The 27,040-nt window shown below is 43.4% G+C and overlaps 1 protein-coding gene across 4 annotated transcripts; it reads right to left on the bottom strand.

Annotated features, from left to right (window-relative positions):
* Positions 1-117: 117 nt before the first annotated feature.
* snx13 (sorting nexin 13) lies at positions 118-25,136 on the bottom strand. 4 transcript variants are annotated; one of them, XM_085792035.1, is made up of 25 exons: positions 24,967-25,136; positions 14,875-14,987; positions 14,629-14,731; positions 14,391-14,480; positions 12,229-12,350; positions 11,952-12,070; positions 11,729-11,833; positions 11,550-11,638; positions 11,296-11,379; positions 11,049-11,187; positions 8,667-8,755; positions 8,284-8,383; positions 7,494-7,687; positions 7,254-7,358; positions 6,856-7,026; positions 6,668-6,737; positions 5,917-6,095; positions 5,710-5,817; positions 5,520-5,630; positions 4,891-5,052; positions 4,697-4,768; positions 4,465-4,610; positions 4,241-4,309; positions 4,043-4,155; positions 118-2,837 (listed from the first exon to the last, which is right to left on the bottom strand). In XM_085792035.1, exons 1-25 carry the CDS (start codon positions 24,976-24,978, stop codon positions 2,602-2,604), a joined length of 2,901 nt encoding a protein of 966 aa, XP_085648161.1. In that variant the 5' UTR covers positions 24,979-25,136; the 3' UTR covers positions 118-2,601. The 4 variants fall into 4 exon arrangements, with proteins under 4 accessions (XP_085648161.1, XP_085648162.1, XP_085648159.1 ...); XM_085792036.1 differs by having other exon boundaries at positions 5,917-6,059; XM_085792033.1 differs by lacking the exon at positions 24,967-25,136 and adding an exon at positions 24,601-24,848 and having other exon boundaries at positions 5,917-6,059.
* Between the last annotated feature and the right edge of the window lie 1,904 nt (positions 25,137-27,040).

The raw sequence follows: 27,040 nt of genomic DNA, 5'->3' as shown, positions 1-27,040 counted from the left end.
GCTTCTGTGATTTTAAACAACTGTATTTTAGATGTTAAATGAATAAATAAAGCAGCTGCATATACCTCATTTACATAACCTATAAAAATACACCGCAGACACCATCCACACTGTGGGTCAGTTAGTCTGAGTTACCTTTTATTAGTGTTATACTGATTTGAGCACAACTGCTCATAAGGAAGAGTTTGATAAGCATGATGCAAAAAAACACCCTAAAGTCATTTTCAGTTGCGTAAAATGATCATGACATTCTGATTGATTTTTTTTTAGGTTAAAGAAAAATATGAAAATAGAGTTGACAGTACATTTAGGCACACTATTAACACATACTGTACACAGATATGCACAATTTTCATTATCATAGATTCATATATACTGGGGTTAAAAAACAACAAGCCTTCCTGTATGGAGAGGTGTGCAGAAAGTTAAAGGTGACATCTCCTCCACCATGGGGACCAAGTAGTCGCCTCCCAGTTAGAGAGGCTCAAGTCTATGTCCTCCTCCTCAGCCAATCAGAGTCCACCACGGCTGCTCAGTGTAAGCGAAATCACAGCAGACGAAGGAGTTTCCATCCAATGACTGCAGCAGAACGGGGCTCCGTCCAATGGGAGAGGCCCTCCCACAGTTGCTACGGTAAGTGCTCATTAGCAGTGATTCCATTGGTCACAGGACGCAGCTCTCCTGTGAGTCTATTGGACAGAAAGAGAAGGTGAGGGGGGACGGGAGGGGACGGGCAGGGTGGCGGTCCCTCCGGCTGTCAGTTCATAACAACGATGGTCTGTTCACACGCAACCAAAAAGAAAAAAAATCTAGCTTTAACACATAAAACGCCACTTATGAGTAAAAAAAACGAAGCAATTGTTTGAGGCCGCCTCTGAGCTAGCTATAGCCCAATGAGCTAATAATCGGGCTGTGACACAAACCTCCCTGACCCCCACCTCCCCCAACACTGCCCACCAGGTGATCCCCGATACAGATTCTGCACGAGTGGGTGAGAGATAAGTCAAAAATACCCCCCACGCACACCAAGACAAAACAAAAACTCAGACTTATAAAACAAGTCTGTAAAATAAACATTGTACTTTTACAACAACGGAATGTTAAGTTGTTGGGATAAGAAGACATTTCTGGGGAAACTTACTTTGTGTTCTCTACTATTAAAACAATATGAATTACTTTTTTTCAGTATACAATGATTCAAAAATGCACATGCATTAAAGGAAAAAACAATATTGCACAAAATTAAAGACATTTTCTCTGGATAAAAGTGATTAGGGATATATCTCCAAACCTCTAGTCGTGATTTCAATGTAACGTTCAGTCGTGTGAAGGAGAGCTACCTCTGGCCTGCGTCTCTTGGTCAGTATATACTGTATGGAGTTTTAAGGCTGGTTCACTAGCTCACACTGGCACAGTTTCTGACTGAAAATGGTTGCTTCTTTGTGCTAAACACACACACGCGCACACACGCTCATACACTGAGTAATTCACACATAATTCTACACGAGCCAAATACAGTCTAGACCAGAGAGTACATTCTTTGATAGTGCGCTTAGACAGCCAGAGCTGAGCTTCCCACAACTGTTCTCTTTCTTCACATGATTATCAATATGAAGCACAGTAATGTTCAGAGTTATCCCAACATCAAACCAGTACACACATTCGCACACACACATGTACACACACATACACACACGTATGAACAGCATGAGCTTTGGTCATCACAGGTTATGACAGTAGCATTAAAGGGGATGTGGCCTATTCTTCGAGGATCATGGGCGGCACAGATGATGTAACACTTTAAAGCAAAAAAAAAAAAAAAGTTTCAACAGGAGCATTGAGGTGGGAAAAAATACCAACAATAAAAGTGAAAACTAATCCTTTCGACCCATATTTGTTCAATCACATTTCTTTTTTAAAAACAGCGCCTCTTTTAACCCAGTGCTGTTGACATTATTTGGTTGCCATGAAAACAAAATATTCTCGCATGTGTACAAGTGTGCAGCTTTTGCAGATTGAACATCTACAGCATGAGGGTAATTCTGACTACAGCTGAGGGGCCGGTTCAGAGGTGGCACACTGAGCTGGCCCAAAGACAGAAGCGGGAAAGGTAAGGCAAGGTGTGGGTCTATGCTATCTACTCCTGCAGTTTAAAAACAATACAGTATCGGTGGTCTGCTCTCTGGACCACATGAAAGCAGCATCGACTGGCCCAGGATAAAGCTAAACACAACTTAAAAAAAAAAAAATCCAAAAAAAGGGAGGGGAAAATGTAGACAGTAAAAGAAAAAAGACTGCCATGTTCAGTCTTGGTGCAAATTACAGGACTTGTTGTTTGCCCATGTGTTGTCTCGCTGAACGAGAGGAGGTGTGTTGTTCATTCTTCAGTTCTGTTATGACAGAAATAATCGGCTGGATAACTGGAGTGTTTTCATCAAAAAGAGTGTGTGAGGGAGGTGAAAGAAATGGCAGAAATCACACACACATACCATCACGCTCACGTCAAGCGCCTCCACCCCCTCTCTCCACCCTTAGCTCTCACTCCCCGCTCTCAAGTCTGTGTGTGTGTCTAGTCGGTCCTGTCGCCTCTGTCCTTTCCTGTCACCTCTTCAGCGAGGAGGATTTGAGTTTCTGGCTGTATCTGTGGATGCGTGGCGAGCGGGAGTGCAGCTTGACGAAGAGCTCGGGGAATTTGTACTGGGGGAACATTGTCTCCAAGAAACCCTCGAGGAAAACGTAGACCAGCCGCCGGTTCATTGGTTGGTACTGGAACATGTCGAAGACGCGGAGGATGCCCTTTCTCGTGGTGTCCGCTCCGATGATGTGCTTCAGCTCATCTGGGGAGGGAGGGAAATTAAGAGATGTCATGACAAGTCAGGCTTCACCGCTGATGTAAAACTGGAAAAAATTCTGAAAAACTAAAACTTCTGAGATGTATTCAGGTCCGTTTCCTATGGGTGTGTCTTCTTCACCTTACTCCTGTCCATCTAAGTCAGGGGTGTCAAACTCATTTTAGTTCAGGGGCTACAAACAGCAGAATTTGATCTCAAGTGGGCTGGACCAGTAAAATAATAGCATGATAACCTATAAATAAAAATAACCTTTAATTTTTCCCTTTGTTTAAGTACATTATAAAGATATTTCTACAGTTAATGAACTATCCTTTTACAAAACATGTTATGAACAACCTGACATGTATTGATAAAAATATGTGTAATTTCAAATTTTCACACTTGGCAAATTCATCCTGAGGGTCGGATTGGACCCTCTGCCGGGCCAGTTTTGGCCCACGGACCGCATGTTTGACACCCCTGATCTAAGCGTTATTGGGCTCACTACAGTCCTCTCAGGCAGTGAGAGTCTCCTATTGGCCTCTAGGGGCAGCAGCAAGCCACTTAAAGGTCCAGTGTGTAATAATTGGTAAGGTTTAATAGCAAAATCTAAACATACTACCCATGAATATGTCTGTATAAGTGTATAATCGCTATAAAACAAGATTATTTTTCAAAGCTTTTCGTAGCCTTTTAATTATTCTTGTATACGTACAACAAGGGTCTTGCTTGTCACCATCTCGCGCTGCCACTTTTGTACGGCAGCCCGAACAGAAAATACAGCCAGCCAGAGAGCAAGTTTCACAAGTTTCGCATGCATAAATAAACCAACAAAGTAGGAGGAAACAGCAGAGAGAGTGAATATGATTTAGCTCTTCACCTCATCGCTCAATGCTCCTGAAATACTCCAAGTCGTGGTAAACAAGTTTTTCTGTCCTCAGAGGCCTCTGTCACTTTGCCGACGGGAGGGGTGAGTGTGAGTGAGCGAGCGAGTGAGTGCTGCAATCTAGAATCTGAATGCTAGATGTCACGATTTTCCCCCCATTTTACACACTGGACCTTTAAAAACTCACTTTGACGTGCCACAGATGGTGTTGTACATGTTTCCTAACACTTTGCTTATGGTTGTGTGAGAGCAGGCCTGGCCTAAGTTGACGAGGCTGTACCAAACAGGTGATGCTTAAACAAAGCGTGTGCATGTTTTCTTTCACCTGGCATGATGCCCAGCAGGCTGGTCTTGGCAGCTATTCGTGTCCTCATGCGGATGCTCTTGTCGCGGCGGGGTGCTGTCTCAGCCAGAATGCCGTTGGGCCAGTAGGAGTCCCTGTGTGGGGGACGGAACAATTCAGGGTTACTCCCGCTTCGTCGGACCAATCAAATTAATTTGAAAGAAAAAAGTGAGGGGTTACCTGAACTTCTTGACATAGTCTGCCACCTGCTCCGGTGAGGTCAAGTAGTCCACATGATCCACAATTTTCCTACAGAAACAATGGAGAGATAACATGTTTGGGATGATTGTGAGATAATGAACAGAATATATCTTCTACCTGGTGGAAGAAAAGAGATTAATAGTCAACTAAATCAACAATCTATGATGATGTTATATCTACACTGGAGTCTTTGTGTGTCTGACCTGTTGATGGTGTCTCCATACGTGGCTCTGATGAGCTGCTGCAGCAGGTTCTTAATGTTCCTGCGCAGCCACTGGTTTTTCTCCTTGAGGTCAAAGACTTCGTCCATCAGCAGCAGCATTACCCTCAGAGGGATGTTGTCGTCCACCTGGACACACAAGGCATTCAGTTACCATTTTATATAATAAAATAAAATATAAAACACCTAGCAGCTAAACTAACTGACTGACTCACATTGTCATCGAGCTGGGCGGAGACTCGACAGTGTTCTGGGTCAATCTCAGACTTGGGGAGGAGTGGAGGCACCTGGGGGAGCAGAGGAAGCACAGGACATCAGAGGCAGAGGAACTAATGAGTTGGAGCAGTGAGGAAAAAGTGGAGGGTTGTGTGTTCAGCTCCAAAACACTTGCAGCATTTGATGGTGTTACCTTCAATATGGACTGTTTAATATCTTGGCCCAGTCTCTCTGACATGCGGCCCATGTTGTCAGACACCTTGGTCATCCCTTCAGCCAGACTGTCTGGCAGACCTTTTACTGCATTGGACACGTTCCTCATGGAGCTCCTCAAAGGATTTACAAACGTGTCTATCTGATGGGGGAAGGAAACAGAAACAGGAAACACACTTTATTAAACTCGCTACAATCCTCCGGGCTGAGTCACTATCACTTACGTCTACGAATTTAAGGTCAAAGCTGAGATCTGTCAGTGTCACATTTTACTGAATTTAGATGTAAAACAGAAATCTTTCTTAGTAGCATGGAAGGGACAGCGTCTCTAAAAACATACACCCTACAGTCAAAACAATTTAACTTCAATTTCCTTACTGCAGATCAATATTTGTAACAATAAAATGGCACTGGATAATGTCAGAATACAGTGTACTGTAGCAAAAGAAACTCCAGTCTCACAGCTACATTTAAACTGTTAAAGCTAAACAGAGTTACAACATAGCTACATGCTGAATGTACGCTACGGACCAGAGTGGCTTAACTTAAACATTACCCAACATTTTGAAGTTATGTGGCAGTAAATCAATGACACAGAAATTCACCTACCTTTCGTGCAAATTCTCCTTTGCCCTTGCTGTAGGCCTTGTTTTCTAAGAAGTCATAGACGTAAGGAATCAGAGTTGGGCAGGCCTTCACCATCTCTGGGTTCAGCAGCAACTGAAACACACACACACACACTGGTTGATATCATTCTACAAAATAAGGAAACGCTTTATCTGACAAATACAAGTGTTACCTGTAAGTAAGCATTGAGGTCTTTTTTTCTCTTCTCCAAGAAGTCTCTGTCCATGTTGTTGAATGTCTTTTTCCCCGGCAGCTTGAGGATGGACGCCAGGTTCTCAAACTACGACACAATATTACAGGGAGAGGAAAAAATGCACACATTATTGCTTCATGTTTTGATGCTAATGGTAATCATTTCCTCTGGCCAGTGGACACACACCTGTTCAGTGATTCTCATGTGGAAGTCGTGGAAGTCCGAGTAGCGGCGGTAGGTCTTCCAGCAGTCCTCGCTGCCGTCCTGGCTGCGTCTGAACACAGTGATGGCGTACAGTGCGTAGGTCTTCCCGTGGTCGTTGCAAACCCCTGCAGCACCCCAGAAGCCGGGGAGACAAGCATCAGCTACCCGGCGTGGCAATACACCCAACATGGATATGGAGGATGAAGGAGGGAGGGAGGGAGGGAGGGAGGGAGGGATGAAAGCAGAGCAAAGGAAAGAAAGTAGGTGCAGATGAAAAGTGTGGGGGAAGAAGAGCAAGCGAAAGAAAAAATGCAGAGCAGAGAGTGTAGAAACATGATAAAAGGGAGGAAAATGTGACAGGAAGGGTAAAAAGGAGGGAGGGAGGGGGAGGAAGGAAGGAAGGAAAAGGGAAGAAAATAAAAAGATTGAAGGTGATGGAATGAAAGACATGAAGCATACTGGAACAGGATGAAAGTGACACAGCAGACACATGCAGGGAGGTGCAAAGTTGAAAGAAAAAGAAAAAACATGCAGGGAGGGGCCAGTAGGGACTCACAGATACCCGATATGCATGATGACACATACAGTTACAACATCCAAATCTCACGACAAGTAAAAGTCAGTTGAAATGTTGTGCATACACAAGCTGTCAGAGTCTAACACAAACCCAAAGACCTTTGAACACCATGTTAAAAGACAGACTCAGATCGTGTGTGTTAGTGTAAAGTTGTACCTGTGTCGGAGATGAAGGCATGTAGGTGCATAGTTTCATCATGGCAGGCGTTGGACAAGTCGTCCAAAGACTGAAATCACAAGGACAAAGTTGTCAAAAAAAAGAAGAAAAAACTTCTGGGACAAACATCAATGGGATGATGGACGACACCAGATGTGTCTCCACATCAGGCACCGGAGCCGACGTACGAGGTTTATGCTTCCGGTGGGAGAGCCGTTAAAAGACTCTCCGTCTCCGTCGTCAGATCCACGGTAGCTTGGCTCTTTCAACATGTCCAGCTCTGCCAGCATGCGGACGTACAGAGGGCTCTGCTTGAAGGAGGGGTAGAAGCGCTCATCCCGTAGCATCATGTCATACACCTGCGGTACAATGTGTGTTATGAACAGTGAGTGAGCAGGTGCAAAACACAAGAACTGAGGCAGATAATTCAAAAGGGAACACAGAAATAGAGCATGAAGAGGAGAGATTTGTGTTTCTGCTGAAAATAGAGGTGCTGCAATTTCTTAAAATAGCTTCTATAAAATGTATAATCATGGGTGACATAAAACGCACTCATATTCAGGGTAGGCATCATGACATCATGTACCTTTCTCTGGATTTCATCAAATATCTCTGGCGTGGGATCATCTTTCTGTAGCTTCTCCCCTAGTTTTGTCACCGATGCCTCGTCCACTTGCACTCTGGGAGACGCCTGTCGGACAAGAGTCAAAATCAGACAGAGGTTTAGTGGATCACCTCGTGAGGGCTGAAAACATTACTTTTATTGCGAATCTCCTTTATGGCTGCAATGACTTTTGATTTGTGTGTGTCCTATCTGGTCTCCTACCTTGTCGGAGAGGTATTGTTCGTAGACGCCCAGCGCTGCGGCCTTCAGCAGCCCCTTGGTGGTGCAGGGCTGCTTCTTGCCGTCTTTCTGCCAGCCCTGCATGGCCTCCAGCTGCTGCTGCGCCGTCACCCTGTAGCCCTCCACGGTGAGCCAGAAGAAGAGCTCGGCCTGGGCCCCCGCCGCCTGCATGAAGTCTGGATCAACAGACACACAACGGTTGGCTCTCAAAGGAGTCTGTCCACTGTCGCAGTTTTTGGTTTCACGTAAATATATTGGATTACTGTGCCACCTGAATGACGAAATCTAACTTTGGCTCTGCCAGTTTACTCTTTGTTGCCTTTAGTTTTTACATTTTGGTCATTTAAACGTATTAAAACTTAAACTTATTATTTTATTTAAAATTTTATAAAAAAAAAAAAAAAAGGAAATCCTACCAGCATAAATCTTAAAAAAACAGCACCGACTACAATGTTTAGGCTTTTGGTTAGTGCTTATTTTTCAAATCAGAAGTGACGCAACTTGGCCAGACCTAGACACACACACACACACACACACACTATCGTAATCTGATCTATAATGTGGAGTGACCCATTAAAATCTTTGACGAGGTCATGTGGGACTGAAAAGGAGCGCGCCTAACAAGACAGGTTGGACTTATAACTGGAAGTGCAATGGAATAAGTTATGGATTACACAGACGATTAGCAGAAATGTTCAGGATTAATGTCTTGGGATGACTACAGTGACGTTTGGCATCCGTGGTGTATGTGATGATGCGTTTCCAGAATTACCCATGAAGAATTGCAGGGCTATGTTGTGGATGAGGATGTGATCCAGTGGGATAACACACAGCTTGCCAAAGTTGGCTGCCAGTTTCAAGGCGTCCACCTCCTACACAACACAGACACAGACACAGACACAGGGTAAGAAACGTCTGGTACACACAGAACAGAGAAAACTGTTTTCTGAGCTCAGTTGACTCAGAAGATAAAACATCTCAAACAAACTGACTTTGAGAAAATGCAGCTGGCTTTTACACAGACGATGTTTGACCATAAAAATAATACAATGTAAAATCTATTAAATTGATGATACTATAATTCATTTGCATGATTCATGTTTTTATTGGATCCTCTAGTGTAAGCACTATTAAGGCTGTGCTGTAGTGTCTCACCTTGCCAGACTGCAGCCTCTGGATCCTGGTCTCACACACCTTCTTCACAAACAGAAGACTGTTGATCTGGTTCTTGATCACATTGATGTCTGAAGGACAAAAAAACCAAATGATATCAGGCGGAGGAGAGGAATGCAGAGGAGTTATTTAGACCAGGGGATTTCAAACTGTGGGGCACGCCAGAGAGTTTGAGGGGGGGCATGAGAAAAAGAAAAACTGTAAACATTCAAACAAAAGATGAGTTACATGTCACTATATGTCACTATATAGTCATATATAGGACTAAATGATTAATGTTTTTGCAGTAGCCTATAATTTGCAATTATACTGCGATATGATAAAACACGATCTTGTAACACACAGGCTGCGATTATGCCCGACTGATGTGTCAGGGAGAGCGGAGTTCAGCTGGCCTCAGGCTCGGCTGAATGCAGCGCTACGTCGGCTGGAACCAGTGGCGCCGCCAGGATTCAATTTCAATGTACGCACAGAAATGCCAAACACAACAAATTGGGGGGGGGGGCTGTATCATGCCACGTCGCTCATTATTAATAATAGCCTGCACAACTGAAAATATTGTAGCAACCCCGCTGTAATGTTCTTGTTCTGATGTTTAAGTTTTGTGATTTCTGACTGACTGTGAATGTGTACGGGCAGGTAGGGTATGGTTGGATGAGAAACTGAGGGGCCGGGGTGAGTGTGAGGAAGACCTGTGTGTGTGTGTGTGTGTGTGAGTGAGGAGGAGCAGAGGAAGAAGTGAGAGCTGTCAGATAAGTTTGTGTTATGTTGTTGTAGTTACGTCGGGTCGGGCGCTACAATAATAATAAAAACATGTGCTTAACAGACGTCGGACGCGAAATAGCCGCGGAGCGGAGCAGTTTCCTTTCGGTGCCATTAACAGATTGCGCCAGATACGCCAGAGCGTGCACCTCTGTGCCAGGCTCGCGCTCTGCAGCTATTTGTGTTGATTCATTTTAACAGAGCGTGTGAGAGATTAACACACACATTCACACAGGCTACACATACCCGCAGACACACAGCTGAGGCGCTTGCCGATCGGCACGGAGAAATGCACATCTGGTCTGGTCATTTCTATACTGGACCGGGCGTAATCATCACATAGCGGTAGTGTAAATAGGCGCCAGAAATCAAAAAGTGACGGATGACATGACGTAAACGACAATCACTGGCTTTTACGGTATTGGCTTCAGTGATTGGTTTAACAATCAATGAACTGAGCACGTTTAGCCTGTTACAAACAACAAGAGTCTTTATCACAACCCCTCAAAATAAACAAAATTGCTTTTTTTCCCCCCACCTATGAAAAAAATTGTACGCACAGTGCGTACAGCATTACGGCTGGCGGCGCCACTGGCTGGAACTATTCTGGTTATAAAAAGAAGAGCATCAGGTGCTGCACAGCGTCAGGTCTAACTTCATATGAACGCAGCTCAAAGCGACCCGGTGCCTCTCATGGTGACCAAGCCCAGATAAATACATTGGATCAGCAGTAGCCTACTGCGTGTCTGTCCTCCCGCATAAAAGCCAAAATAAACCGGAGCTCTTAAAAAAAAAAAAAAAAAAAAAGCTGCACGTGGCGGCGGAGCTGAAAACAGCAGAGTTTTCCTCTACTACAGCTGAACAGCTAACATGTGGTCAAGACGTACAGTGGAGACCTGTCACAGTGTCACCTGTGCATTTCATTAAAGATGTACAGAAAAGAAAATTGAATTTGAGCCCACTGTGGGTCTTAACATTAGTGTAATAACTCATCTATCAGACGATGTAGGACAAACTTTGTGCAAAATTCTATTTTTGATTAAATCCAGGATGAAAGTGTGGTATGTTTTTTTCGCATTGGATAATGTAGGCGCACGGATTATACTGTACATCAGCCTGCTCACGATTCATCAGCCACTGATATTGATATAACCTCAGACTGTCAGCTTCCCAGATGGGGAACGCAGGGAGATCATGTAGCTGCTTGTGTGATGAGTGTGTTACAGAGTTCTATATCAATGTTTAGGCGTATTTGTCAGTGCTTTATGTTGTCATGATAATTAATGCTGAGAAACCAGCTTGCAAATCAAACAAATCCTACAGGAAAGACCAATTTATGTTTAATGAATCAACGGTTTTGCTCATAGTAACTGATAATAAATAGGCTGTTTAATTATCTGTTTTGGTTTTTTTGGTGGTGGGGGGGGGGGGGGGGGGGGCACAGCTGTTTATTTTTCTTTAAGGGGGCTCACTCTCTCACACTTTGAAAACCCCTGATTTAGACAATTTGTAGTTCTGTGTTCCTCACAGGATGAAATACGTGTGTGTGTGTGTGTGTGTGTGTGTGTGTGTGTGTGTGTGTGTGTGTGTGTGTGTGCCTACCATCCCCAGCCGTGTCCAGGGAGCGGAGGTACTGCAGCTCCTCCAGCACCTTGTCCTTGACGGCCTCCAGCTCAGCAGGCTTGTCCGTCAGCTTGAGGATGTTCATGAAGGCTTCATAGTTACAGCTGGCGTCGCGTATCTACACATAGGGCACACTTACGTTTACATTTGAAAAACACGTACCACTGCAAAACCTTTGTTTCCTTCTTTTTCATTTGATTTCTGGAAAGGGAGCGTCAGGTCTCACCATCCAGATGACAAACTGGTTGATGTAGTCTGGGTCGCTCAGCTGGTTGATCAGGGGAAGCAGCACGCCACGTGCCAGCACCTCCTAAAATAAAATAAAAATCACAGTGCACATCCCATCACACTGTCTGCTCCCACGATGTGACCAACTCAGGAGCCTGCTATTGTAAATAATACTGTTTGACATACTGAGTAATACTGCTCAGTATTCAGTGTGAGTGAGAGTGTGTGTTTGTGTGTCTTATGTGTACACACCCGTAGGAAGTATCTCATATTCTTGTTGTGGAAATCTCCAGGAGGTAGTAGCAGGTACAGAAGCAGCTCACACAAGTCTCGAAGGAAACCTGACACGCACAGTAGCAACATTTGTGCGATGAGTTCTGCGTGCCTGGGTCAAATGTAAAACAAGACAGATTGCAGAGGTGTGTGTTTACCTTCTTCGTCTTTGTGTGAAGTGCACACAACATCTCGACAAATCTTCCTCTCCATCTCCACCTCGGCCTCGAAGAACGAGTCTACCAGCTCCTCGGTAATGTCTCCTGTTGGGACAGAACTCTTCATTATCTGTACTTAACTCTTCTGCACAGAAATCGTAAACAAACCCTATTGTGTAGTTTATCCAAAGATCAAAGGAGTCGTGAGTGTGCGTGTGCGTACGTTGCTTGTCCTCTCTGTCGGCGAGGCGATCCTGGGCTTTTCGAAAGACACGTAAATGGGTGGCAAAGTCGTCCACCAGGCGAGTGGTGAAGTAAGGCTGCCAGTCCACCTCTTTGGACCTTGACGCACCAACACACACACAAACATAGACAAAAAAAAGAAAAAAGAAGGACAGATCAGATGTGGCTGGTATTAAACAGACTTTTCCATGAATATCAAGGCGGGACATGTTAAGAAGTCACATGTCGTTCAGAGTAAGCGTGTGCTTGTCTCGTACCGTGTGGAGAACTGGACGAGGGCATTCTGCAGGGTCTGTCTAATCTCCAGTAAGAAGGACTCATCCTCGCTCAGAGTGTAGTACCAGTACTGGATATAATCTCTCAGAGCAAACTGGATCACCTACAGAGAAAAATGGAGGAAGAGAGAGAGGGAGAGCGTTAAAACTTAGTGGGGAGTTGGGGACAACCTCAGAGCTGGACTGAGGCCAGGTGAAAAGTAGAGAGGGAAAGTCAATGCTTCTGCAAAGTGGAAAGTGAGTGGATAAATAAATAACTCCTTCTGGAAAGAAAGTGAAATTTGTTGATCATCAATATTGAATACAAACACCAAGGGAATAGATTACTGAGCTACTAGACCCAAGGTAACCTGAGTAAGACTATCACTCAACTGTAGTCTGTTAAATACAATAGCGATTGCAGCTGAGTAGCATGATTAAATCAAGCCAACTCATGAATCAGTGTCAGTATCTGTTGCTACTGTGTGAGGCAGGATCTGGCCATGAAATGTTTTTTTCTTTTTTCTTTTATTGTATGAAAAAAGACAGAAAGAAAAACGGCTTTCTGGTGAACATGACACAGCTCTGCATGATGTCACGCTTAGCTGTGCAAGATCTCGAGATTCACATGCTCCTGAAATGATTAGTGTGCATTCCCAGGGAGGAAAGGGAGAACAGAGACTCCACAGTGGAGCGGCCAGTGTCATCTGACCATGTCAAACTGCTGAGTCTGCAACTGACTCTCACGGCCACGCCGCTTTACCGTGGACAAGCTGCTAAAAGCTTGTTTTCTGCTGTAAATGTTGCAACCACGCGATAGGGCGGGAGAGGCTGAAGACACTTAGGTTCGTTCCATGTCAGCAATATTGACAAGCAACCTGACAATTGACAGACTCTTTTTTACAGACGTGTTGAGCTGAGTAAAACACCAGTGGACTCAAGTTAATTTCAGCCATGCAACATTTTCTTTTTCTGCACATAAGCCGCATAACTGGTGCAACGCTGGTAGTGTGGCAGGAAAAACTGTAAAGAGACTTTCAGTTCCACTTTCAGGTTTCTCTTTCCCAGACAGTACATTTGCTAAGAAGCAGTGCACATTAATAAAGCATTATCTGCAAGTGTGTAAGTGATGCAACTTATGTAGGATACATTTAAACAGAAGTTCCCGTGTGAACCCATCCAACTGACTGTGAATGAAAATCTGTCTGTTTGAAATGTTGAGAAAGAAGTGGTGGTAATTATTTCAAAGAAATAATAATAATAATAAAAACTGTGAAGACTGTGTGTGAGTTATTTGAGACGAGCTGAACTGAGGTTAATTCTTTCAAGGCTGTTAAGAAACAGAGCTGCCTGTGTTAAGCGAGTGTGTTTTAGAGTTTTCTGAGGGTGAAATCTTCATTTGTTTTGCCAGAGAAAAAAAAAACTAAACGCAAACAGACATCCTGGTTCAGACTAATCTGATGACACACCACGCAAGGAACAAACTTCCTGTGAAAGAGAGGTGCATAGGTTTTAAGAGGTCATGTAGTGTTTGACGCGTAAGGCAAACCTCTGAGGCAAAAAAGAAAAAAACAAAGCCACAGAAGTATCAAACACCCATGTTGAAATGCTTAGCTTGAATTAATACAATTTTTATATCACTCTTAATCACTTAGAATTTTATTAAGGCTTAAAGTTCTGTATAATTAAGGGTGTGTCGCTTTGATTAACCCAGTATTGCACTGAGGTCTCGGCTCTATGTGTCCATTTTTAGAGTTGTCTGGATGCTCAGAGACCTATAGGGGATGTAAGAGGCTACGCCCATCTTTACTTACATTCTATGGTTTGACAGTGATTCTTCTATACGGCTCGAAGCCTTTAGTTTTGACCTGGGTCAGCTGATGGGTCAGACTGTGACCCAAGTGCAGCAGAGTCCAAAAAGTCTGGAGTGTCAGCATGTGTCACTCCGCCATAATCTTGTTAGCTTCCCTCCTCAGCTGCTGTCTCAGTTTAGTCTGAATCTCAATCACTCTACTTCTCTATGACCGCTTCACTCTGCAACTCTCATGTCTGAGTGGAGGTGGACAGTCGGTCCTACAGAACAACAGGAGGGGCTTTCTTTTCCAGTCAGTGCTGCACAGTTCATAGCATTTGTATTTTATGCAGACTTGCTCACACGAACACACCTGTTGGAGTGGTTCATCGATGAAACTGGAGCCGGTCAGTCTCCTGTCAATCTTTATGGGCTTGATCTCCAGCTTCATCTCATCCAATGTCTGAAAGAGGAACAACACAATGACGGGGTGAAATACGAGCAGCCAAATCAGCAGGAAGGTGAAGGGGCCGGAAACTTGATTAATGACTCACTAATCCATTGTTTGCGTAGGTGAGGACAAAAACATGTGTGTTCAAGTATGTTTTTACCTTTAGTATACCAATCTGTGTGGATGGCAGGTATGACTGCTCGCATTTTTCCAGGTGTTTCTCTGAGTTTATCTTTCCATAGAGCAGAGTGACCGCGAAGCCCCTGGTGAATAGAAGCGACATCAGCGGGAGTTACAATATAACTGATCAGCCAGACTCTGGTACAAAGTGCTGTGGTTAATGTGAGCGAACAGAATTATAAACAGACATAATGTTAATGTATGTTTTACAGGTTTTAACACTCACCCTCCAATGAAGCAGAAGATATAAAAAGCCAGGTAGAATATGGCAAAGGGTCCAAAGGTGACAAGGAACAGCACGACTCCAAGACCCCCCCATCCCCAGATGGACAGACTGGCCTGAAACACACACAAATACAAAACACAGGCATTGATGTCAGAAGAAATGCTTCTACAAGTCTACCAACTAAACTTACTGTACACCATGCATCATATTTGATGGCACAGATCAAAATTTGTTTACATACTATTTCAAACTGTAGTAACCATTAGCCATATGGTGGTATACTGCAAGCAGACGCAGCTGTGGCTTTGTTTTGAGTCAGACTCTTTGTGCTATAAAAGAGAATAAACTTCTAATTTTAATGCGCAAAACAATTCATCGACTGGCATCTCAAGTACGGTCTAAAAATGGCTTCATCTTTTCTGCCAACCCCACTATAAATCTTCCCACATAAAATTGCTTGGGCTCGACTGCTCACTCCATTGTGAAGGGAAAATAACAGTAAATCAGCAGCGCTAATTGTGCTGTGCAATGACATCATCCACGGTCCAGAAAAAACCCCACAGCTCTACACTTCAGATGTCGGCGCAGGAAAAGATTATTTAAAAAGACAAACTGGTGGTGTGTTGTAGTGTATTGAGAGTATCAGATGAAGACTTTGAGCGTGTGTGTGCATTACGTGTGAGTCACATCCTATGGTTTTCCTGTTATTGTCAGTGCAGGAAACCAAACTCTTGTTTCCAGCTAGCACCTCTCTGTCCCAGTTTTCCACATAAGTTAATCTAGAAGCTCTATTTTCAGTCCCCTACTGTGCCAGTGCTGCAGATGAAATCACTGCAATGATAACACACTGGAAAGCGTTACTTTCAGTCGCTCAATGCGAAAGACAGGGAAGGCAGTAAGAAGACCATGCTGGCTGGTGGACCAAAGCTACAGACAATGTAGCACTGGAACAAACAGCAGAGTTACTACTCAGGCTGACGGGTTTTGAACTGAGCACGACCTTCATCATCATGACTGCTGATGGTTTCACATCACATTGTATAAGTTTACTTCATTGTCTCCTTGGTCTTGGTCACCCATGACATCATAAGCAGGTTATCTGCTCAGACATGACTGAGTGCTTGTTAACACAGCAGTCTGAATCCATTCCAGATAACAGATGGGCTCCTACATAGTGTTGTGGTCAAGACCAAGACTTTGAGGGGGCCGAGACCAAGTCAAGACCAAGACCAAGTAAAAGGTTAGTCCATTTCGAGACAAGACTTAGACCAAGGCCTTAAAGGGATAGTTCACCCAAAATTCAAATTTCGACTAAGGGCTGGGAGAAGTTTCAGAGTCCTCCGTGGCTACGTTGAGTTACAGGGGGGGTTCCGCGCAGCATTGCATGTCCATATGACGATTGAGAACAGACACTACTTTTCTTCGTCCAAAAAGACACACCAAAAAACATCCAAATACCTCCATAGTGCTCGTCTGTAATGTCCACCTTGTATTGAAGCCCCAACATGAGAAATTGTCCCAAAAAAAATTAAATAAGTCTATATTTTAAGCTTGTTTGTAGCAGAAGCTTCTCTTCCTGGTCCGTACAAATCTTGCGCGATTTGGATGGTTTTTGGTGTGTCTTTTTGGACGAAGAAAAGTGGTGTCCGTTCTCAACCGTCATATGGACATGCAGTGCTGCACAGAGCCCCGCTGTAACTCAGAGAAGCCACGGAGGACTCTGAAACTTCTCCCAGCCCTTAGTCAACATGAGGGTGAGTAATTTGAATTTTGGGTGAACTATCCCTTTAAAAAGAGGCCGGGTATCAGTCTTGAGACCTAGTACTACAACACTCTACTTCTACTCAATAACTCAACCTCTCATGCAAATCACCTAAAATGTACAAGATACAGCAAATGAAGGCCTCAGCTGCAGGAATGAGAGCAGGCCATGTGAAGCCGACTCAAAGAACAATAGCACACTTAAGACCTCAGTCTCAGGTTGTTTTGACACACACAGTTATCAACATAATGGAGGTGATATGTGAACAACTCATAGAGCCACACACTGTGTTAAATGCCCAGGCTCTAGCTGACTGTGGAGGTGTCACAGTAAGGTCACTGACAGAGACTGTGATGATCAACAGTGATGATCTTGGGCTGCCCTATATTCATCCTGGAGTTCCTCAGATAAGCAAACCTACTGACGGAGTCAGATAGGAACAGACACATCTTCCTAGGGCCACCGACACATTGTTCTCAGCGCTACAGCCCCGCTATGGAAAATTGGATGACACACATTAAACTGGCTGCCAAGTGTGTCACATTCAGGACCGCGGTCCAGCCCCGGATTACTACGTAGCATGGTCGCCGATCACTCAATCACGATTGAGTGGTCAGGTGAGCCCAATGACAGAGTTAGAAGAAAAATAAATTAAATGTAGTGTGTAATATAATGATGTAAAAATAGTACGCCTTATATACAGTAATAATTTAACAAGTTACATGTGCTACTGCTACATTGAGAATAGCCATGTTACATGAGTTTTGTTGTTTACACCATTAGAAATGGGTAAAGCAGGTGCCACACATGACTCTGCTAACACGCAAACCCACAACTTCACTCTGCATTCTCAAAAGACCACTGAACAAAGATTGTTGGGTAAGGCCATTTAGGCCAAGCCTCAAGTAACTAATTTAATTAATCTGATGGGTGATGATAACAGATATCGGAGCTACATTTCATCAAACTTAGTCTCTAGTTTCTGTTCATCATCACTTCCAAACATCTCATGAAAATCTTGTGTCAAGGCTGATCTGCTGCTAAAGTGCACATGCATGATGCCTCATGACTGGGATTCTTTGTTTTCACTCCCATTCTTCAACATGAACAGTGTCTGCTGATACCCCAAACAGATTAGTGGCTCGGGATAGCAACTGCTCAGAATAACTAAGTCCAGTTGCTTTCGATTTAACCTCCTTTGAAATACTATGACCTGGACAAATGAGAATATGCACAGGCTCAGAATAAGGTAACGGGCTGAGTGGACGACATTACACAGGCATGTATCTTGACATCGTCATGTGGGGTGGTGGATCATTCGAAACTCAAGACGATCACTATCGCTCTGTGGTGAACTAAAGCATCACGACAGGACCTCACTCAGATTAGACACGAATCTGTCAATTAATACAGTCCATTAAAAAATGGCTTGTCACACCCGTCATCATCACTCCAGCTGAGCACCACACAAAAGGAAAATTGATTCCTGATTCTGATGGCTGTCAGCGGGGTCTGCTGACCCTGACTTTATTTATGTGCAGTAAACCACAGCCTACCAGACGGGATAGACATCTATCTATCAGAGAGGAGGCTACAACAAGATAGCAGAACTGGTTTTAAATATGTAACAGAACAACACCACCTTTGAGCACACCTTGAAATATGTGGATGTGTGTAGCACACAGTCATTTATAAACCCAGTGACAGGAGAAATCAGATTAGGGCAGGAAATATTACAAAGTCACTCCAAACCTCACTTTTACGCACCGTACTAATGAGTTATTAGTTCTCTTCCTTAAACCCATATATTTTAAACCAAGGCTTGTGTATGTAATTGAATTAGTTGCATAAGATGCTGCAGACTGAGGAGGTTTTCTATTTCATTTAAGGAGCACATATTTTGTCTTCACTGGGGAAGTTAGCTTATTTAGACTTTTTAAATTTTGATTGAATTCGTGTAATTTGATTATTTTGGATAAAATGAAGCATTGCAAATGTTTCATTTCATCACTCTATGATAATTTCACAGTTTCCCCCGCCTAAAATGTTTCCAGTGTAAAAACACTCATCTAACGACCATGGTGAATATTAGGCAAGATCAGGTCTCCCAGCAGATACATTAGCTGTTAACCATGTTTCTCCTCCTATAGTGATGATGAAAGGAACCAGGTTTACAGAAAGTTATTGCAAAACACTAACAATAACCAAATGTCTTGAGAGCATGTGTACACATTCATATCCGGGCTGCAGAATGTGTCCAAACTGGCTAGACTAGACTACCCCCGGCCCTGTTATACATGTCACAACTGGCTTGAACCCAGTCACTATAGCAGGGTAAAGGAGGAAGATAACTGCTTCTATTACAGTTGAACTAGGAGTGGTAGAGATATAAAGGCACTGTATTCACACATCGGTTTACACCCTGCCACAAACTTTGACTATCTTAGATGAATGGCTGTGTCCTGACACTTCCAAGCCAAATACAACACATTAACAGGCCGCAATGCCGTTACCATTCACATGAAAGCCATATTATACTCTAGATTCCCTTTTAAAAGGAAGAAAAAATCATAAAAACTCCACGGACAGCTTTGACCTTTAGAAACACATCTGCTCTGTTCAATTACTAATCACAGAAAGAGCAGTTTTGTTACTCTGTTTGTGGTGTTCAGACACAGTCCACTGTAGTCATTATTACTGACACGTTTGTAACAGCCAGGCTTGAGCTACGTGCACAACAGGTGACTATACTACACATGCACAAGATAACAGTGTTATTATAACTAAGTGATGGATGTCTGGATGCACCTGTAGCAATAGTAGCTACTTAACAGACCTCTTATAACTGTACATTTTTTATATTTATTATTGTTGTCAGTCATTATTATTATTTTTTATTTTTTTATTGTTAATTTTTTCATGTTATTTTGTGTTTTTTAAAAATAAGCCCCTTGTGGCTTTTTGCCTCTCCCTGCACTGTCCTATTGTTACCTACCATGTTTTATGTTGTATTCTTTTAACTTTGTTCAAAAATAAAAATTCAAAAATTCAAAATTCAAATTCAGTACATTGCTGGATGCGTCAGTCCGACTCCTTTCTGAACTTATTCAAGCCAAACTCACTGTATGCAATGTTCGAGGACTTTGTGTTTGCTCTAAATATATTTGTAAACAGAGAGGATGCGGTAGTTTAAATTCTAATACCCAGGTTCGATTCCTATATCAGTTTTGGTAAATGCTTCAATTCAACAACAGCTTTTATTTAGACGGCCTCTTTCTTCTTTTAGGGTTATTTGCATTTTCCGAATGCAATTTTCCATTTGTAAAGGAAAAGCTTAAGGAAATCCGCGCCGAGTCCCCCGTACCCAATGCAATCATTCCCTGACAAAGTATCTGAATGTAGTTCAAACGGGTAATGTAAGTCTGGTCTGACGTCAGCGGTGCCAGTGAGTGGCAGCAGGGAATGTAGAGGCTATCAGTGGAGCTGTGTGATGAGGTGATGAGGCTGCGGAGGCTTGGCTCTGTAGGAGAGATGATAACCAACACTCTTGAGTCATTACAGCTTACACAGGGTTTTAAACATGAACCATCTGTCCCAGTGATTAACACCAAGCCCAACGGTCGGGGACACACATCTAAACATCTAGGCAATTCCTTACGCAACCCGCACTGAACAGATGCATGTAAACGTGAACATAAAAAAAAAACTCTAGTCTGTTAAACAAGATTGCAAAGAGACATCCAAAGTGCGCAGGCTTGGCGAGCTCAGCGCACATGAACTTGACTTCACACCACAGTTTATGTTACTAGTGTCACCCAAGTGTTGTTTGCTAAACAGAGATAGAAATTGTGGGAACGTTTCATCCGGATATTTTACACATTGTTCAAAACATACTCTAAAGTGCACTAAATTAATTCAAATCATCAGCCAGCTCCAGTGATAAGACAAACAAAATAAAAAAAAGATTTGTTCTGTTCATAGGATCAAAGATCAAGAAGCAAAACAACACAAAACAAATCCCAGATCTTATACAATAATATCAATATTAACTTGTGTCTAGATGTTTTTCAGTAGCAAGGTGAAATGTGCATTATCTAAATGTGTTAAAGCACTTCCATAGGGAAGCAAGATTTTTGGGGAGTGTTCTTCTATCGGACGTCCTTGACTCCAGGCTCATTCAGACATGAACACACACAGCCTCTTATCAGTGTCTTGGAGATTATCATTTCCCAGATTTCCTGGCGCAACCTGAAAATAAATCCACACACACACTTACAAACACACGCACACTGCACTGTGCATAGCCAGACACGCGTGTGGGAAGAACTGCTCAAGGGTAAATATTTCTATTTCCAGGACCCACGCACAAGCCCGCAAGCGCTTAGCTGCAGCCCCGATCAGTGTGGTCACTGGGCGAGAGGTTAACTCAGCCCATTAAAGCTTTCCTGCAGGAGGAGAGCCATAGTTAATGCCTGAGAGGGAGTGAAAGTAGGTATGGCCGTCATGCAGCTGGCCAAATCCACCACAACAACATAAGAAGAACACAGAGCTACCGTTTTAACCTTGAGAAGAAATCCTCCTGATACAAGAGAAAGTGTTCAAATCTCAGTCTGGTATGTCCCTTCATTAAAAGACCTGCAAATCAGTTGCAAGTGACATCAGGGTCCAATGTTGTGTGTGTGCCTGCCTGTAAACAAAATGTGTACAACATAGTAACAAAAACAAAAAAGTAACAAAAAAATGGTACATAAGATTTTTGCCAGCGGTAAGTTGTCTGCAGGTTGGCTGAAATCCCATTTACCAGCGTGTCTAACTCATTCTGTCATCTGAGGGCGGTCAGCTGTCCACTGTCTTCACTGACGGACAGCACACACACCGACAACAACAACACACACACCACCGTCAGCAGAGCGGATACTGCGGACATCGAGCCGCTCGCTAATTCAAAACCTGTGCTGTGCAATCTCCTGCTAACAAGCCCTTAGCTATCATTAGCTCAACAACATGAACATTAAGGTGAGGTAACAAGCGCAGTAGGAGAGCAAACACACACACGGCCGCAATGATCCCCTCTTCAACAATCTCTTAATGAACACAGCTCTTCTCACCTTGGGTAAACAGCTCTTCTTTTATAATCGCTGTAAAGACTGTGGCCTCCCATATGTTAGAAAACAAGTGCAGCGTGTGTGTGTGAGCGTGTCTACACAGTCAGCAGTAACGTTTGTTTACAATAGGTGTATGGAGAGGGAGGGGGCAAAGTGTCACACAGTGAAAATGGAAAGTTTTAGAATCAGCACCTGATGACACTTTGCACTATGCATATTGGATGATCTAATCACAGGTGCACGGCGTCGGCTGTCACTAACAAACAGAAGCGTGACTGTAAACAAGCATCAGACGTTCTGGGTTGGTGACTCCAGTCACGTAAACACATTATAGAGAACATCTGAATGAACGAGAGCAGAAGTCTCTTTTTGTTTGTTTTTAAGTATATTTTGGGGGCTTTTTATTGCCTTAAATTGACAGCACAGTCGAGAAAGAGACAGGAAATGTGGAGGCAGAGGGGGGGGGGTGACATGCAGGAAAGGGCCGCCCGATGCGGGACTCGAACCGGACTGTAGTGAAGACTGTAGCCTCAACATGGGGCGGCAGCTCTACCAAGTGAGCTAAACGCCGCCCCGATCTTATAGATATTAGATGTTAGAACAGGCAGAAAATGAGTGAATACCTTTTTAGAGACTGGTGCTCATTTCCATCTAAACCAGGGAGAATTTACACTTCACTAGCAGTTTGAGATGACTCATCACCTTAAGAAACTCGATGTTTACTCCTCATTTGATTATATCACATTCATCAAAAACAAAAAACGGTGTATGGCTAAGGTGAGACACTAAAGCCAAGCGGTAGGGCCAAGGCACTATTTTGTTCCCCTATCTAGTATCTGTCCACTTTAGTATGAACCAACGTCTCCCTGGGGAGGGTGAAGTCAGCCACGTGCCTCCTCCTCTCACACATATTCAATCCCCAACCACCCACTCCCCTTCTAGTACACTGTTGCTTCAGGGGGAGTTCATGGAGGTTTACATTAGTCAGACATCTAGCACAACTCGCATGACCAGTAACACCCCAACAGCTGGGACAGAGTGCCAGGACAGGACATGCAGTTACGGGTAATTTAACTCTGGACTCTGTGACACCTGAGATGCCCCAAATTTACTTCCTTCGTTTAATTTAGAAGCTGTAGTAGTTGTAAGTCAAATGTCACAAAACACTAATTACAACTGGTGGTGACAAGACAAGTCTAACTCTGCTGCCAAATGTGAACTGTGCTCTCAGTCTCTGTATGACCTAGAATCATTATGGATAAACTTGGCTAAGAGACACAGATCTGTACAGGACTTAACTCTTGAAGGGTGTCAGCCTATTTGACAGTGCAACCACCTGTATTTACAGAGGGAAGGTTGGAGTTGAAGAGCTGTACTAGATGAGCGGCAGGCCTGATGTGACAGCATGCTGGCCTTAGTGTCCACCAAGCTTTGATTAAGACACCTTAATGAGATTTAGCCAGGGGTGAAAAGCACTGAGATAGCTTTATGTGCCCATGGATAAGCACATAACGCACTCATGTCTCCCTACACTGACCAACTCGGAATATAAAAGTGTATTCATCAAGCTATGCGGATATGCCGGTCACTCACAGGAGTAAACCACAGCCAGTATAGCAAAAAGTTCATGTCAATCTGTTTACACCTTAACATGTTTATACAATTCAATGAGCAACAAAACTACAAATCACAAGACCAACTGTTGAACCTCAGCTCACTGTGCAAATACCGTATGCTTTAAATGACACAAAATGTCAAACATTAGGAGACAGCAAGTCTAAGGTAAAACCAAGGCGAAGGAGCAAGAGAAAATAAATATTATTATTATTAGATGAAGGGTAGCAGCATTATTGTATAAGGTCTGGGTTTACAGTATGATAACAACTATGTTGTTGACAGAGGGGGCCCATATGGGATTGCTGCAAGTGCATCTCCATCTGACCTCACCTTTCATCTTATGTCAATAGCAAAGATGACAGTGTGCAGCTGATGTCAAACACAAGTCTGTCATTTACTGACTAGAGGTCAGCACAAAGCAACATTTCACAAAGAGCTGTCTCCAGCTTAAAGGGGAAACACCTGATTGTACTTCACACAGGAATCATAACTCCCTGTAAGTCATACAGGACAGGACAGGACAGTGCAGTGGCAGCTGAGGCCTCATTACCGAGGCTAAACCTGTACTTAAACTGCTGGAGCGGTGCCGAGATGTTGTTAGGTCACCTGCCGCTCAGGTGAGGTGGACACTGACTGCAGTCTGTTTTTCTTGTCAGCAGATGTCACGGCCACTAGTGTTAAAAGTCAGGCAACCCGGTGTAGTACGCTGAGAAAGTACATCACGTGAGAACTGTAGCAAAATTACAATGTCATCGCAAGTAACACTGCAAACAGCTTATCATAAATGACCATAAAGCCGAGGCCAATATCTCTCTACCACTGACCAGCTACAATGGACTCAAGACAGGCTATTAATATTTCAAGACCGCCTTGTGTTAGGCCAGTTGTTTGTGTCTGACAAGGGAAGGGAGCTACTCTGATTGCTAGTCAGGCTACTGGCTGCAAATGAAAACATATCCACCGGACAGCTGTGTATAAACGTCTGAGGGCTTTCGTGGAGTGGAAGCTAAATGACACGGAAATGCTAAGATACACAGTATCAGCTGCACGAATAGTTGTCATTAATGCTTAATATGTTTGTTACGAGCGTTGACGCCTTTAAACTTAAACTAAAAAAAATAGTGGAATAATCAACAGCCCAAACTGTGTTGTCAATGATATCAAATAGATAACTGTTTTGCCTTTAACATTAGGTTGTAAGTTAGCCCCATTAGCCGTGCAAACAGGTAACGCCCAGCTCACCTGTGTTTGTTGTGATGTAGAAATTCGTTGTTGAGGGACGTTACTCATAATCTAAACGCATACTACCGACATTGCCTGTGTCGAGCTAATTTACAGCACGGTGTTGACAGTGCGGATATCCAAAGCTCATCGTATTAACTTAGCGTTAACTGTGTAATCCCGGGGCTGACTGCCACTTATAGCAGACAGGGCATTGGGAAAACGCCGCGGCTTTGTGCCGTCCTCTCCTCTCCCCTGTCAGGCTGTGTGTTTACCTGCGGGGCTAACGCTACGGCGCTAGCCGCTACGAGCTAACTAGCCAGGTCTGTCACTGGAAAACAAACTACTGTAATGACACACACGCCGATTCCACCGGCGCCAACTTACCTCTGCAAACATTGTCTAAAAGGCTGTGCGTGCGGTGGCTCTGGCTAACCCCACCACATTGTAACATGCGAAGCGGAGGGTTATTTTTTTCAGTTAAAAACGGTCGTATTTCCAATCTCCGTACTCTCTTCGGAGCGTCGCCATGTTTGCCAGGTTACGTCTCGGGTGCCCCGTTTCTGGACGTCGCTGTCCGATTGGCTGGGAGGCGATGACGCAGAACACACCCGTGACGATTGGCATGCGCGCGGATGCAGTGATAATTTACTGCCCTTAATACGATCATCATATTTCACCAATTTCTGACGTCCCATACTCAAGTAAGCAAATTACGTGAAATTATAAACTATTTGTTTTACATAGTAGCCTAGATGTAAAACAAAAAGTCATATATGGTTATATTGGTCAACACAGTATGTCATCTACTGTGTTGACCAAATATAACCCCCATAAACCCATAAGCAGTGAATAATAGTGAAGTCTTTGGTCAACATTTATATGCAGTGGAGTATTTTTGAAGTTGTGACAATGCTTTTTTTTTTAAATAATAATCTGAATCCAACTTCAATTACTGAATATCACTTGAATACATGTTTTGATAATAATGTGTGTGAAGGACAGAGCACAAGAGACCAAAGTGCAGCTACTCTGTGGTTGACCAGTGGCTATCTGCAAACCTGGTGATAATGCATAATGCATTGCCTCAGTGGCACCTTCATTATCTTACACTACCTGGCAAAGGGAGAGAGAGAGGGAAAGGTGAGGTGGAGGGGGCTATTACTTTTTCTGTCAGTCTGTCACTCTCTCTTTCTGTCACACACCCCATACACACAGGCAAGTTATTATAGTAGACTTTATACCCACACTTACAGTTACTGTATAATCCTGATGTGAGCAGTAGGCTACACGTGGCAAGCGAAATGGTATTTTTGCATTCTTTTCTGTGAAGCCATATATATGGGAAATTGCTCATTGGTCAATCTGTTTTGCATGTGTGTTCATCTTTAAATCATTTGCTTTCTTTTGAAAAAGTCCCAAGGACTGATAGCAGTTGACTAGGTAGCTTCTAACCTGCAGTGTTGGATCTGTATCACTAGAGGTCACTGTAAGTCCATCAGAAACTCCAGTTGGGGTAGGTGGATAAATTAAGACCTATTAGAGGTATCTCCCACATAAATCACTTGTGCATGCCATACATAGCTTCACCACCCACACACAGAGCCACACAGAACTGTACAAAGAAAATATACACTGTAAAGAATAGCAGGAAAATGTACATATCTGATCAAAAGGTGATGCAGCAGCAACACAATGACAACAGTAAGATTAAAAAAAATAATGTGCTGTGCACATTTGTTGAGTTGCTATATGTTGAGCAAGGGGCTTAACATAACAAGCCATTGTCATTTAAAGGAGTCATTGGCTTATTTCCACTTCTTTTCGGTACACTCGCCTGCTCTGTTTAACCTAATGAGTGACCTTAGACATGTCTTTCGGCCTGGAGGAGGACCGGTGTGTCGTAGTTCAGAGGTCAGGAAGTGGTATGTGACAGCAACGGTAATTTAATGATGACAGAAATGCATGTAATAGGTAGGCTATATATTTTTGTTTTTGGACGTAATTCTCACATCTCCAGAAAACATTTTTTTAGACTACAAGAAAATCAGCCCTACTCTTTCCCTGATGCATTGCAGATTTGGCATTTTTAAGTTCTTACCAAACTATGGAGCATGAGATACTTAAGCTGAAGGTAAAGTTCTACTGTAACATGTGTATTTTTAAATAAGCAAACATGAATAGCTGAGTGGTTCCAAATCTGTGGGCCACAGCCCTCTGGTGGGCCAGGAAGAAATCGTTAACAAAAAACAGTGCAATTTTTGTTAAAAAAATCGAATTAATAAAAAACAAAATGAATAATGCTTTAAATTAAACAGGGTGCCGAGTGGCGCAGAAGGTTAAGCGGGTGCCCCATGTGTAGAGGCTATAAGCCTACAGTCCTCGCTGCAGGCGGCCCCAGTTCGAATCCCGCATCAGGCCAAGTACAGGCGACCCTTTCCTGCATGTCGTTCCCCCTCTC

This window comes from Trachurus japonicus, chromosome 11, assembly GCF_045865225.1.
Source record: "Trachurus japonicus isolate A0001 chromosome 11, Traja_1.0".
Lineage (NCBI taxonomy): Eukaryota > Metazoa > Chordata > Actinopteri > Carangiformes > Carangidae > Trachurus > Trachurus japonicus.
The sequence above is the reverse complement of the archived record's forward strand: the minus strand, read 5'-3'. Positions and strand labels throughout refer to the sequence as shown.